Source organism: Oryx dammah, unplaced genomic scaffold (assembly GCF_014754425.2).
Source record: "Oryx dammah isolate SB20612 unplaced genomic scaffold, SCBI_Odam_1.1 HiC_scaffold_17, whole genome shotgun sequence".
Classification (NCBI taxonomy): Eukaryota; Metazoa; Chordata; class Mammalia; order Artiodactyla; family Bovidae; genus Oryx; species Oryx dammah.
In genome coordinates, this window is record NW_024070201.1 from 46,308,072 (window position 1) to 46,322,053 (window position 13,982).

At 36.2% G+C, this 13,982-nt stretch overlaps 1 protein-coding gene across 1 annotated transcript in view; it reads right to left on the reverse strand.

The window, feature by feature from the left end:
- The window catches only part of LOC120876587 (olfactory receptor 52N4), a 966-nt gene extending 415 nt beyond the window's left edge, over positions 1-551 (reverse strand). Inside the window, exon 1 of the mRNA XM_040258562.1 lies at positions 1-551. This exon is cut by the window's left edge and continues 415 nt beyond it. Coding sequence (XP_040114496.1) covers positions 1-551 — 551 coding nt within the window.
- Between the last annotated feature and the right edge of the window lie 13,431 nt (positions 552-13,982).

Here is a 13,982-nt window from a genome sequence, read left to right on the forward strand (position 1 = left end):
ATGTGGTCACAGTAAGTGTGGGGGATTACGTTGCCTCTGCAGTAGGGCAGGCGCTTGGTGAGGAAAGGGAAGGGAATGATGAGCAACACCCCTCTGAGAAAGGTGGAGAGACCCGCCTTTGCAATGATGGGATTTGTGAGGATAGTTGAGTAGCGCAGAGGGTAGCAGATGGCCACGTAGCGGTCCAGGGCCATGAGCATGAGCACCCCAGACTCCATCCCTGTGAAGGTGTGGACGAAGAACATCTGGATCAGGCATCCATCAAAGCTGATTTTCTTGAGATGGAACCAGAAAATGGAGAGGGCTTTAGGGACTGTGCTAGAGCATATGACAAGGTCAGTTAGGGAAAGCATGGCCAAGAAGTAATACATAGGTTTGTGCAAGGAGTCCTCACAGTAGATGAGGTAGAGGAGGCCACAATTCCCTGCCATAGCTACAACATACATGGAGCAGAATGGGAAGGAAATCCAAATATGAACATCTTCCAGTCCTGGGATTCCATTCAGAATGAATGAGGGTGGGACCCACTCCGTTTTATTCAGCATTAGCATAATCAAATAGACTTAAACTTTGTGTGACTTTCCCTGGAGTAAGATAAAGACAAGAGAAAATATAGTTTATGGTTACTTTCTCTTTTTCTGTGTTTTAAAATTCTGTAGTTTATTTGATCAGTCAACTTTCCTGAGTGATAGTGAGTATGTCTTCTGTTTGTTTATTGATTAGTTCATTTATTCACTCAGCAAATTTTTATTAAGCAATTCAAGTTCACATCACAGACACTGATTCAAAATTATTTTCTAAAACTAGTTTTTCACCCTCATAGATTTATAATAAAAAGTAATTCTGTTATATCTTCTCTAAAGAGATTTTGGATAGAAAACTTCATTTGTTAATAAATATATAGATCTCCCTGTGGATGTGATCCTAGTGTCCTTTGGTCACTATACCTATGAACCAAAACATATGAGGACTTTAAAAATTCTTATTCTTGTTTAATAGATGATCACTGATATTTAATTATTAAGGCACTGTTTGAAACCTTTTTTAAATATTAAATTACGCATTTCTAAATGGAGATCGGGGTCTCACAAATCAGAAAAATTTTGATTTGGTTCTTCACATTTAAATTGACTCATTTTTGCCTTTTCTTATCATGGTCTATGTGCATTTATTAGAATGCTTTTAATTTCTAATCAGAATAAGCTTTCAGTAAGTTAGTGGCTAATCTTGTTTAGGATGCATAAATATATCAATGGTAATGAATCTTTTTTTTTTATTATGTCTTTCTACCAATCTTTCTACTTTACCTTTAAATATTGTCCTCTGAGATTATCTGGTGTCTGTACCAAAAACAAAGCAAACTAGTTTCCCACTATTATACTTTACTAAAATAATTCATGTACTTTGTCTTGATTATGCTTGTTTCTCTAGTAATATTTATCATTCAATAAATACACTGACATCTCCAATTTTTGTTGTTTTCTCTTTGGTTGTCTCTGATCTTTTGAATTTACATTTTCATATATTTCACAATGGAACACATGTTAGTCGAGTTCTAGTAGGAGACAACATAAATAAATGCAACTTTACACTTGATATTTCTTACCACACATCAAATGTATTTCTCATCTAAGAGCAAATTAATTAATTCCAAATTCCATGCTTATGGCTAAATCTCATTTTCAATTTAAGTATTTGAGATAAGTAAATGCTACCTCATCCTTTCATTAATTTTTTAATTTCTCACATATATGTATTGAACATCTAAAATGTGACAATGTGGAAAACAAAGAGTTTCACTCATTAAGGACATCAGAGTTAATGGACAAAGATGCATACTATTTATCACAATGAATATAATAAGAATTAAAAGTATGTGCAACCTCCTAAATGAGCACTAGACTTTTAAAGAGGATATTTATTGTTGTTGATGGGATGTTGAAGGAAGAATTGGTGATTATAAAGAAAGACTATATTAAGAGAAGGTGTTTGATAACTATTCAGAAGGGAAAACATGCTGTAAAGGAGATACATTTAATAAAAGGAATTCCAGAGAAAAGAATCAATATTCAAAAGTATGGAAATCAAATGATCAAGTTTATGAGAAGTCACTGGGGTGGAGGGGACAAGTGATAATTTAGATGCGTGGCCAGGAGGTAAACCAGAAAGAATTTTGCAATTCTCAGATAATAGGAACTTCATTGGTGCTAAATAATAAGTGATAAATAATTCATAAATATCCAGAGAGCCATTAATTAACTTCATGGTGCTTAGAAAGCATTGGACAGTGAAGAAGCTAGAATCCTCTCCTGCTGCTGCTACTGCCAAGTCGCTTCAGTCGTGTCTGACTCTGTGCAACCTGATAGACGGCAACCCACCAGGCTCCGCCATCCCTGGGATTCTCCAGGCAAGAACACTGGAGTGGGTTGCCATTTCCTTCTCCAATGCATGAAAGTGAAAAGTGAAAGTGACGTCACTGAGTCGTGTCCAATTCTCAGCGACCCCATGGACTGCAGCCCACCAGGCTCTCCATCCACAGGATTTTCCAGGCAAGAGTACTGGAGTGGGGTGCCATTGCCTTCCTCTCCTACCCCTCCCTTAAGAAATACAGTCTGCAGTGTCTAGGAGTTAGGTCAGAAGAAGGAAGGAAAAAATTTAGTGCTATTGTAGTCTCTGCTAAACAGGTAAGAAAAATGAGCTTCATGCAAGCCTAAGGCTGATTGCAAACAACAGATAATAATTTAGCCAGTGGGCTCTAAATCACCAAAAATGTATGTAAGCTTTATATTTAGTAGAATGAAAATAATTCTGTGACCAGTTTCCCAAGAATAAAATATTGGTTTCTATTAAACACCTTCTTAATAACCCTATAATTACCAGAATATGAAACAGTTTATCTGATTTTTTAGAAACATGGTCAACTATCATGATGGAAATCCCACCAATTTATAGGATAGAAAATTGGATTCTATAATTGATTTTTGTAGTTCACTTAATCTCCTTGAGATTTTATTACATCTCAATTTGTCCAAGATCAGGTAGTACAAGTAGAGCAGTATAGAAGAGAAATATATCTTTAGATTTTAACCTTATCTTTCCATTTCTTAAAGATATGCATGAGGATAATTTCTATAACTTCCTTAAAAAATAAATTACTCATCCTTTTAAACGTGGTGAAAAATACTATTATAAGAAATACAGAACCCAGAAACCAAATTCTGAAACACACATTAAGCCATTTAATTTATGACAAAGGAAACACTATAGATTGGGAGAAAATACACCATTTTCTATAAGTATTACTGGATCAGTTGGATATACATTGCAGGAAAAGATACACATTTTGTTCATACAACAGTTTTTTTAAAAGTAGAGTTAAATATGAAATGCAATATACATATCTTCTTTAATATCTGGAAGAGACCACAAAAGGTGCTACCCACAGAAAAATGACAGAGTGAATTAAGTTAAAATTAATTTTTTTTAATTAAAAAACACTGCCAAAAGTATGAAAAATGAGCCACAGACTAGGAGGAGATATTTGCAACACATAAGTTCAACAAAAATTAATATTCAAAATATCTAAAACACTCTTACAAGAGCAATAAGAAAAAGAGGGAGCGACAAATTACATAAAATATATATTTCACAAAAGAGGAAAAAAGTGAGAGTAAACATGTAAGTAGTCACCAATTTTTATAATAATTTGGAAAATAAATGCAATCTGAATGTCTCATGGCATATGAACACATACCAAACCAGATAGTTAAAACGAAAAAGCATAAAAGATACCAAGTATTGGAATGACTGGAATTCTCATACACTACTAGTATGAGTGTAGGTTTGAAATAGTTTTGGCATATCTTGATGGTGAGTGTACATATAGCCATCACATCCATTCCAACTAAAAATGTGTACATATTTTTGCCAGAACATATCAACTATTAATTGAATGATTATTCCAATATTCTTTGTAATATATTAGCAATCTAAACCTGGAAGATATCTAAATTTCTATTGATATCAGAATGGGTAAATAAATTTTGGTGTGTTCCCACAGTGAAACGATGACAATACACAACCTATAACTACATGCACAATATGAAAAATATAAATCTCACAAACTTAATTTTGAAAACTAGACAAAATAATGGAGAAGACAAAGGCACCCCACTCCAGTACTCTTGCCTGGAAAATCCCATGGACAGAGGAGCCTGGTAGGCTGCAGTCCATGGGGTCGCTAAGAGTCGGACACAACTGAGCGACTTCACTTTCACTTTTCACTTTCATGCACTGGAGAAGGAAATGGCAACCCACTCCAGTGTTCTTGCCTGGAGAATCCCAGGGATGGGGGAGCCCAGTGGGCTGCCGTCTATGGGGTCGCACAGAGTCGGACACGACTGAAGCGACTTAGCAGCAGCAGCAGCAGACAAAATAGAATGTAATATTTAACACCATTCACATTAAATACAAAAATGGGTCAAAGAAATAAGTGCTATTAACATAGAAGAGTGTTTTTCCCAGGTGTGAATGAGTGAAAAGAAGCATGAGGAAGAGGGCTCTAGTGACATACTGGGAATATTGTCTTTCTTGATCTAGTTGGGAGAGAAATGGGTTTCCGGTGGTAAAAAATCATCAAGATGTAATTGTGAAAATTTCATGTGTATATTATGCTACTAAAATCAGAAAATCATATTGAAGAGAACATTGAAGGAGCATACTGAAACACATTACCACATTTTCTGTGTTGAATATTTGTAAATTTTTTTCAGACTGACAGCAATTTTAGAATGCTTACAAAAATTAATGCTCTAGAAAACCATTGAGTGCCACTAAATGAATCCTTTACTGTGTTCCATTTGAGAGAATATTCGTTCTACCTTCCATTAATAAATGTGCCTATTTCAATGTCATTTTCTATAGGGAATATAATCACTTCGAAATTCTGCATCAGAAAGTGCCACCAAGAAATGACAGGTTAGATTTGTTAAAGTTTTGGAAAAAAAAGAAACACAGGTTGCACATATTGATACACATGCCCTTCAAGGACTTCTCCTTGTGTCATTACAAAATCTCAGACAGTTATGCTGACTGTCACAGGACGCTACCTGCTGCTTTCTATTCATATCACACTGATATTCTCTGCTTTGTGATATGTGGTTCTCTGCCATTTTGGTGTTCATCTTCCAACCTTCATCAAATATAGTTAATTCATATTCATTAAAAAAAATTCTTCAGAAAGAATTGAATGCCTCTTGAATGTGACAGTAGTGAAACATTCTATAAATAATCTTAAAATAATATAGTTATAAACTGCCATAATTAGAGGCAAGGAACTGATTTATTCAAATAATAATTATTTTCATTGTATTTAACTCATGGTGCTATAAAAATCAATTCATAGTGGGAATCCTCCACAATTCAGTAAAATTATTTACATTAAGGACAGTTTGTATATTTTTAAAAAAGGACAGTTTGTATTTACATTAAAACCCCCAGTATCTAACAACCACCTGATACATATCAGATAACTTTTCAAACAGATGGATGAAAGAGGAAATAAATAAATGAATAACATTTTATGTTTGACTTTGAAAATTTTTAAGTTATAATCTAATTAGTATTACTTGGAATGCATAAAATAAACTAGTAGAATAAAAAATACAAAGCATCTTCCTCAAGATCTCTAGAGTCACACATATAGGAAACAAACATGGTTACCAAGGGGGAAAGGAGGGGAGGGATAAACTGGAAAATTAAGATTGAAATATACAGATATTATATATAAGATAACTGATATGATATTTTTGTATAGCACAGGGAACTCTACTTAATACTCTGTAATGACCTATATGAGAAAAGAATCTGAAAAAGAGTGTATATATGTATATGTAAAGCTGATTCACTTTGCTGTATATGTGAAACTAACACAACATTGTAAATCAACTATACTCTAATAAAAATTAATTTTTAAAAGAGATTGCTAGAAAGATACACACATAAACATTCTCTTGATAAACTAGGGAAACAAAATACAGAGTGCTAAGAATAAGATGACAAACACAGAACAAATATATTGGTTTGGTTAATAAAGATAAACTACTTAAACCATCTATCAATTTTGACATAATTCTAATTAACTGAAAAATATGATTTCTATTCCTTTCTTGTTTCTCTTAACTGTGATAAGAGAAACTGCTTTGAACTGTATTGTTGTTCAGCCACTCAGTTGCGTCCAGCTCTTTGCAACCCCATGGGCCCTAGCACTCCAGGCCTCCTTGTCCCTCCCCATCGCCTGGAGTTTGCCCAAGTTCATGTTCATTGCATCAATGATGTTATACAGCCTTCTCATCCTCTGAAGCCCTCTTCTTCTGCCTTCAGTCTTCCCCAGCATTAGGAACTTTTCCAGTGAGTTGTCTGTTCACATCAGATGACCAAATACTAGAGTTTCAGCTTCAGTATCAGTCCTTCCATTGAATATTCAGGGTTGATGATCCCCCTTAAGATTGACTGGTTTGATCTCCTTGCTGCCCAAGGTTTTTTTAGGAGTCTTTTCCAGCACCACAGTTCGAAGGCATCAATTCTTTGGAGTTCTGCCTTCTTTATAGCCCAGCTCTCACAACTGTACATGACCACTGGGAAGCCCATAGCCTTGACTTTACAGACCTTTGTCAGCACAGTAATGTCTGCTTTTCAACACACTGTCTAGGTTTGTCATCACTTTCCTGCCAAGAAGCAATCATCTTCTGACTTCATGGCTGCAGCCACCATCCACAGTCATTTTGGAGCCCAAGAAGAGAAAATCTGTCTGTACTTCCACCTTTTCCCCTTCTGTTTGCCATGCAGTCATGGGGCTGGATACCACAATCTTAGTTTTTTAATATTTAGTCTTAAGCTGGCTCTTTCACTTTCCTCCTTCACCCTCATCAAGAGGTTCTTTAGTTCCTCTTTACTTTCTGCCATTAGACTGGTATCATCCGCATATCTGAGGTTGTTGATGTTTCTCCCTCCTGTCTTGATTCTAGCCTGTAACTCATCCAGCCCAGCATTTCTCATGATATCCTCAGCATACAGGTTAAACAAACAGGGTGACAGCAGACAGTCCTGTCGTACTCCTTTCTGGATCTTAAACCAATCAGTTGTTCCATACAGGGTTCTAACTCTTCCTTCTTGACCTGCATACAGGTTTATCAGGAGACAAGGAATATAGTCTGGTATTCCCATCTCTCTAAAAGCTTTCCACAGTTTGTCATGATCCACACAGTCAAACGCTTTAGCATAGTTGATGAAACAGAGATAGTTTTTTTTTTTTTTTTTTCTGAAATTCCCTTGCTTTCTCTATAATCCAGCAAATGTTGACAATTTGGTTTCTAGTTCCTCTTCCTTTTCTAAACCCAGCTTGGACATCTAGAAGTTCTTGGTTCTCATAATGCTGAAGCCTAGCCTGCAAGATTTTATGCATGTCCTTATTAGCATGAGAGATGAGTGTGATTGTCCAATGGTTAGCACATTCTTTGGTATTACACTTTTTGGGAATTGGGATGAGGATTGACCTTTTCCAGCTCTGTGGCCACTGCTAGGTCCTCCAGATTTGCTGACATAATGAATGAAAAACCTTGAACTGTATATTGCATTGTAAATAGCAGTGCACAATGCAATATTGCAGCTTCTCTTGGAGTAAAAGGGTCTCTTGACAAGAGTGAACAATGTCAGTTTGGTGCCTTAATAATTTCTCTGCAGAGAGAATAATTACCTGTGTTGAAGAAAAATAGGGTACTGGGGTATGGTCAGAGTTACTGGAATAATAATACAAACACAGGACTATGGCCACTTATAAAATATATCTTTGATATATCTGTTGCCTATCTTCATCCTTAAACTTAATAGGTAATAGATGTATTTTCATTAGACCATGTTTAATCCTTGGATTCATATTTTTCTTTTCATTTGAGGGTTCTTTACTCCATGTAATTTTTTCTATCCAAAATCAATGAAACAAAAGTCATAGGTCTGTCTCTGTAGTACACAATCAAGGCAAATTACATTATGATTTTGAGGAATAAGAAAAGAATCAGGGAAAAACAAGAGCACATTTACCATCAGACTAATGATTGAGAACCATTTTTCTAACTATTTTCCTATTTCTCTTTGTCATGGGAGTGATTTGCTTCTAATTTCTCTTTGGATAGAGAAATAATAGAAATAATCATAACCACAATGTTACACTTGGGGAAATAAACATTTTTTCAAGAATGTCCAATATCATACAACATTTCTGCCTTAAAATTGTGTGACTAGAATCAAAGATTTATTTCTGGAAAAATAATAAGCAATTGCTATGTATCCATAGACCTTCTTCACTTTGTCTTACTGCCTACAAGAAAAAAAGAAAGAAAAGTAATCCTGCCATTATCCTTTCTTTTGTATATATTAATTACCTTATGTTTTGCTTTCACAGCAAAACAGTGAGCTGAAGGCAATCTGGCCCAAGTATTCAGGGTCTTGGTTAAAAAAAATTCAAATCTTAGAATAAATGTGCTTGCATAGCAAGCAAACTCTTGCTTCCTTGCTATCTGTATTATCAAACTGAGCCTTTAAAGGAAAATGTGTGTTAAATGTCCCAATGGGATATTTCAGAGTATCAAGACACAAGTGTTGATGTGGGAATCAAAACATCCTCTATAGGAGGAAGAAACAGAGTAAACACTTTCCACTTTTAGTGCTGAAATAATGATACACAAATATGTGAGCACTCTCATATATGTGTGTTTGTGCATTAGCATGTATATTTGTTAGGGGAGAGATTGAAAGCAAACACAAGTTATTTTAATGAAAACTAGGATTAAATATTTTCTTTTAAATATTTTATCTCAAATGTATATTTGCCTTTGGGATTTTCCTGGTGACTCAGCAGTAAAGAATAGCCTGCAATGCAGGAGACACAGGAGACATGGGTTTAATTCTTGGGCCAGGAAGATCCCCTGGAGGATGAAATGGCAACCCACCCCAGTAATCTTGATTGTGAAACCATGAAGTTCTATGGACAGAGGACCCTGGTGGGCTACAGTCCCTGCGGTCACAAAAGAATCTAACACAGCTTAGTAACTAAATAGCAAGCAATATTTCCCTTTAACCACTGCCCTTTGGAAAACATTCAAAAGCAATTGAGTATGGACTCTTTTTCATTCATACCTTGATTTATTTGTTAACATTTCTTCTTTTATTCGTGCATTAGTTCATCTCCCTGTTTAATAATGCTTACTGAGAATTTTCTACTCTCCAAGCTAAGCTAGGAAGTCTGTGAGCATGGCCCCTGGTTTATAAAGTTTACTTTCAAGTAAGGGAAGTGATAAACATTATGGTGGTCTAGAAAATAAAGTCTTCGACAGTTTAAGCATATTATACTTACATATTAAGTTAGGAAAAATTAGATTAATATATATCCTTAGGATAATAATCATGATAATAGCAGTAATTTTAAAGATAACTGATTCAATTTTTATCTACTAAAAACAGATAATAAAAGTAATGTCAGCATATATTGAATAATTTGGAAAAACAGGAGTTATTTTAAAAAGATATTAAAAAGCATCCATAGTCTACAACTTAGAGGAAACTTCATATGTATTTTATCCTGATTTAAAAAAAATACGTGTATAAAATATAATTATATATATATTTATTATCTATATTTTAACAAAAAAATCATAATATGTGAAAGTATAGACTGGTATTTTTATTTAACCTTTATGAGTCCATTTTCATCAGTTCAGTTCAGTTCAGCCGCTCAGTATGGTCCGACTTTTTGCGACCCCATGAACCGCAGCACACCAGGCCACCCTGTCCATCACCATCTCCCGGAGTTCACTCAGACTCACGTTCATCGAGTCCGTGATGCTATCCAGCTATCTCATCCTCGGTCGTCCCCTTCTCCTCCTGCCCCCAATAGCTCTCAGCATCAGAGTCTTTTCCAATGAGTCAACTCTTCGCATGAGGTGGCCAAAGTCCTGGGGCTTCAGCTTTAGCATCATTCCTTCCAAAGAAATCCCAGGGCTGATCTCCTTCAGAATGGACTGGTTGGATCTCCTAAGAGTCCAAAGGACTCTCAAGAGTCCTCCAACACCACAATTCAAAAGCATCAATTCTTTGGCACTCAGCCTTCTTCACAGTCCTACTCTCATATCCATACATGACTACTGGAAAAACCATAGCCTTGACTAGACGGACCTTAGTTGGCAAAGTAATGTCTCTGCCTTTGAATATAGTATCTAGGTTGGTCATAACCTTTCTTCCAAGGAGTAAGCGTCTTTTAATTTCATGGCTGCAATCACCATCTGCAGTGATTTTGGAGCCCGAAAAAATAAAGTCTGACACTGTTTCCACTGTTTCCCCATCTATTTACCATGAAGTGATGGGACCAGATGCCATGATCTTCGTTTTCTGAATGTTGAGCTTTAAGCCAACTTTTTCACTCTCCACTTTCACTTTCATCAAGAGGCTTTTTAGCTCCTCTTCACTTTCTGCCATAAGGGTGGTGTCATCTGCATATCTGAGGTTATTGATATTTCTCCCATCAATCTTGATTCCAGCTTGTGTTTCTTCCAGTCCAGCGTTTCTCATGATGTACTCTGCATAGAAGTTAAATAAGCAGGGTGACAATATACAGCCTTGACGTACTCCCTTTCCTATTTGGAACCAGTCTGTTGTTCCATGTCCATTTCTAACTGTTGCTTCCTGACCTGCATACAGATTTCTCAAGAGGCAGGTCAGGTGGTCTGGTATTCCCATCTCTTTCAGAATTTTCCACAGTTTATTGTGATCCACACAGTCAAAGGCTTTGGTATAGTCAATAAAGCAGAAATAGATGTGTTTCTGGAACTCTCTTGCTTTTTCCATGATCCAGCGGATGTTGGCAATTTGATCTCTGGTTCCTCTGCCTTTTCAAAAACCAGCTTGAACATCAGGGAGTTCATGGTTCATGTATTGATGAAGCCTGGCTTGGAGAATTTTGAGCATTACTTTACTAGCATGTGAGATGAGTACAATTGTGCAGGAGTTTGAGCATTCTTTTGCATTGCCTTTCTTTGGAATTGGAATGAAAACTGCCCTTTTCCAGTCCTGTGGCCACTGCTGAGTTTTCCACATTTGCTGGCATATTGAGTGCAGCACTTTCACAGCATCATCTTTCAGGATTTGAAACAGCTCAACTGGAATTCCATCACCTCCACTAGCTTTGTTCATAGTAATGCTTTCTAAGGCCCACTTCACTTCACATTCCAAGATGTCTGGCTCGAAATTAGTGATCACATCACCATGATTATCTGGGTCGTGAAGATCTTTTTTGTACAGTTTTCCATGTATTCTTGCCACCTCTTCTTAATATCACTGCTTCTGTTAGGTCCATACCATTTCTGTCCTTTATCGAGCCCATCTTTGCATGAAATGTTCCCTTAACATCTCTAATTTTCTTGAAGAGATCTCTAGTCTTTCCCATTCTGTTGTTTTCCTCTATTTCTTTGCATTGATCACTGAAGAAGGCTTTCTTATCTCTTCTTGCTATTCTTTGGAACTCTGCATTCAGATGCTTATATCTTCTTTTTTCTCCTTTGCTTTTCGCCTCTCTTCTTTTCAAAGCTATTTGTAAGGCCTCCTCAGACAGCCATTTTGCTTTTTTGCATTTCTTTTCCATGGGGATGGTCTTGATCCCTGTCTCCTGTACAATGTCACGAACCTCATTCCATAGTTCATCAGGCACTCTATCTATCAGATCTAGGCCCTTAAATCTATTTCTCACTTCCACTGTATAATCATAAGGGATTTGATTTAGGTCATACCTGAATGGTCTAGTGGTTTTCCCTATTTTCTTCAATTTGAGTCTGAATTTGGTAATAATGAGTTCATGATCTGAGCCACAGTCAGCTCCTGGTCTTGTTTTTTTTGACTGTATAGAGCTTCTCCATCTTTGGCTGCAAAGAATATAATCTGATTTCAGTGTTGACCATCTGGTGATGTCCCTGTGTAGAGTGTTCTCTTGTGTTGTTGGAAGACGGTGTTTGCTATGACCAGTGCATTTTCTTGACAAAACTATATTAGTCTTTGCCCTGCTTCATTCTGCATTCCAAGGCCAAATTTGCCTGTTACTCCAGGTGTTTCTTGACTTCCTATTTTTGCATTCCAGTCCCCTATAATGAAAAGGATATCTTTTTTAGGTGTTAGTTCTAAAAGGTATTGGAGGTCTTCATAGAACCGTTCAACTTCAGCTTCTTCAGCATTACTGGTCGGGGCATAGACTTGGATAATTGTGATATTGAATGGTTTGCCTGGGAGATGAACAGAGATCATTCTGTCGTTTTTGAGATTGCATCCAAGTACTGCATTTCGGACTCTTTGTTGACCATGATGGCTACTCCATTTCTTCTGAAGGATTCCTGCCCACAGTAGTAGATATAATGGTCATCTGAGTTAAATTCACCCATTCCAGAGTATTTTAGTTCACTGATTCCTAGAATGTCGATGTCCACCCTTGCCATCTCTTGTTTGACCACTTCCAATTTGCCTTGATTCATGGAACTGACATTCCAGGTTCCTATGCAATATTGCTCTTTACAGCATCAGATCTTGCTTCTATCACCAGTCATATCCACAACTGGGTATTGTTTTTGCTTTGGCTCCATCCCTTCATTCTTTCTGGAGTTATTTCTCCACTGATCTCCAGTAGCAAATTGGGCACCTAATGACCTGGGGAGTTCCTCTTTCAGTATCCTATCATTTTGCCTTTTCATACTGTTCATGGGGTTCTCAAGGCAAGAATACTGAAGTGGCTTGCCATTCCCTTCAGAATTATTATAATTGAATAAAAGTTCATAATTTACTTAAAGATACCCTAATCTCATACTATAGATCCTTTTAAACACTATAGCAATTGACCCATATGTGAAACTTTTACATTTCTGATCTGATTATTTCCTCAAGACAAATTCCTGTTTTGTATTGGAGTCCTCCTCTTCCATTCCAAAAATTATGTGCCAATTTGATAAGAAACTGTTGTCTTATTGTCATTTAATTATGCACTTGGTTACTTATGAAAAATGCTATTTTAAAATTTTATATTTCTAGTTTTGATTCACTGTGATGAGAGTTGCTTGTTTTATTTCTCTCTACAGGGCTTGCTGATGGTATTGTGTAATCTCCTTTACAAGAGCATGATATTTTGTTAATTATTCACATGCCCCTGAGAAGAATGAATATTGTCTCTTATTGGGGTATATGTCCATAAATATGTCATTTATTAGGCTTACTTTTTGTGTATACTCTTGATTTGCCTTGGAAGAAAAATAGTGTATTCACATCTTCCACTATTAGTTTTTCTGTTTATTTGTTCTTGCAACTGTGTTAAGCTAGAAAATCAAATGCAATCATGATAGTTATTTAATCCTCAAGAAGGCAAAAAAAAAAAAATAAAATAAAATAAGAAGCAAAGGTAACAAAGAATACATGATAAATAAAAACCAAGTAAAAGATGATAGACTAAAGTTAACCATTTCAATAATCATTTTTAATAGTAACGGTAATGTTGAAGTAAGAAGACACAAATAGGTTAAAAGTTAAAGGACGAAGAAAGTTATACAATGCTAGCACTAGGCAAAAGGGCTTCCTATGTAGTGCAGTGGTAAAGAGCCTGCCTGCCAAGCAGGAGATGCAGGTTTGATCCCTGGATTGGAAGGACTCCCTGGAGAAGGAAATACCAACCCACTCCAATATTCTTTCCTGAGAAATCCCATGGACAGAGGAGCCTGGCGGGCTATAGTCCATGGAGTCACAAAGAGTCAGACATGACTTAGCAACTAAACAACAACAACAACACTAGTCAAAAGATAGCTGAAGTGACTATTTTAATATCAAATACTCTTAGAGCAAATAATTTTACCAAGGGGATAAAGAAGGTCAATTTCATAATGCTTATGAGTCTAATAAGAGGAATT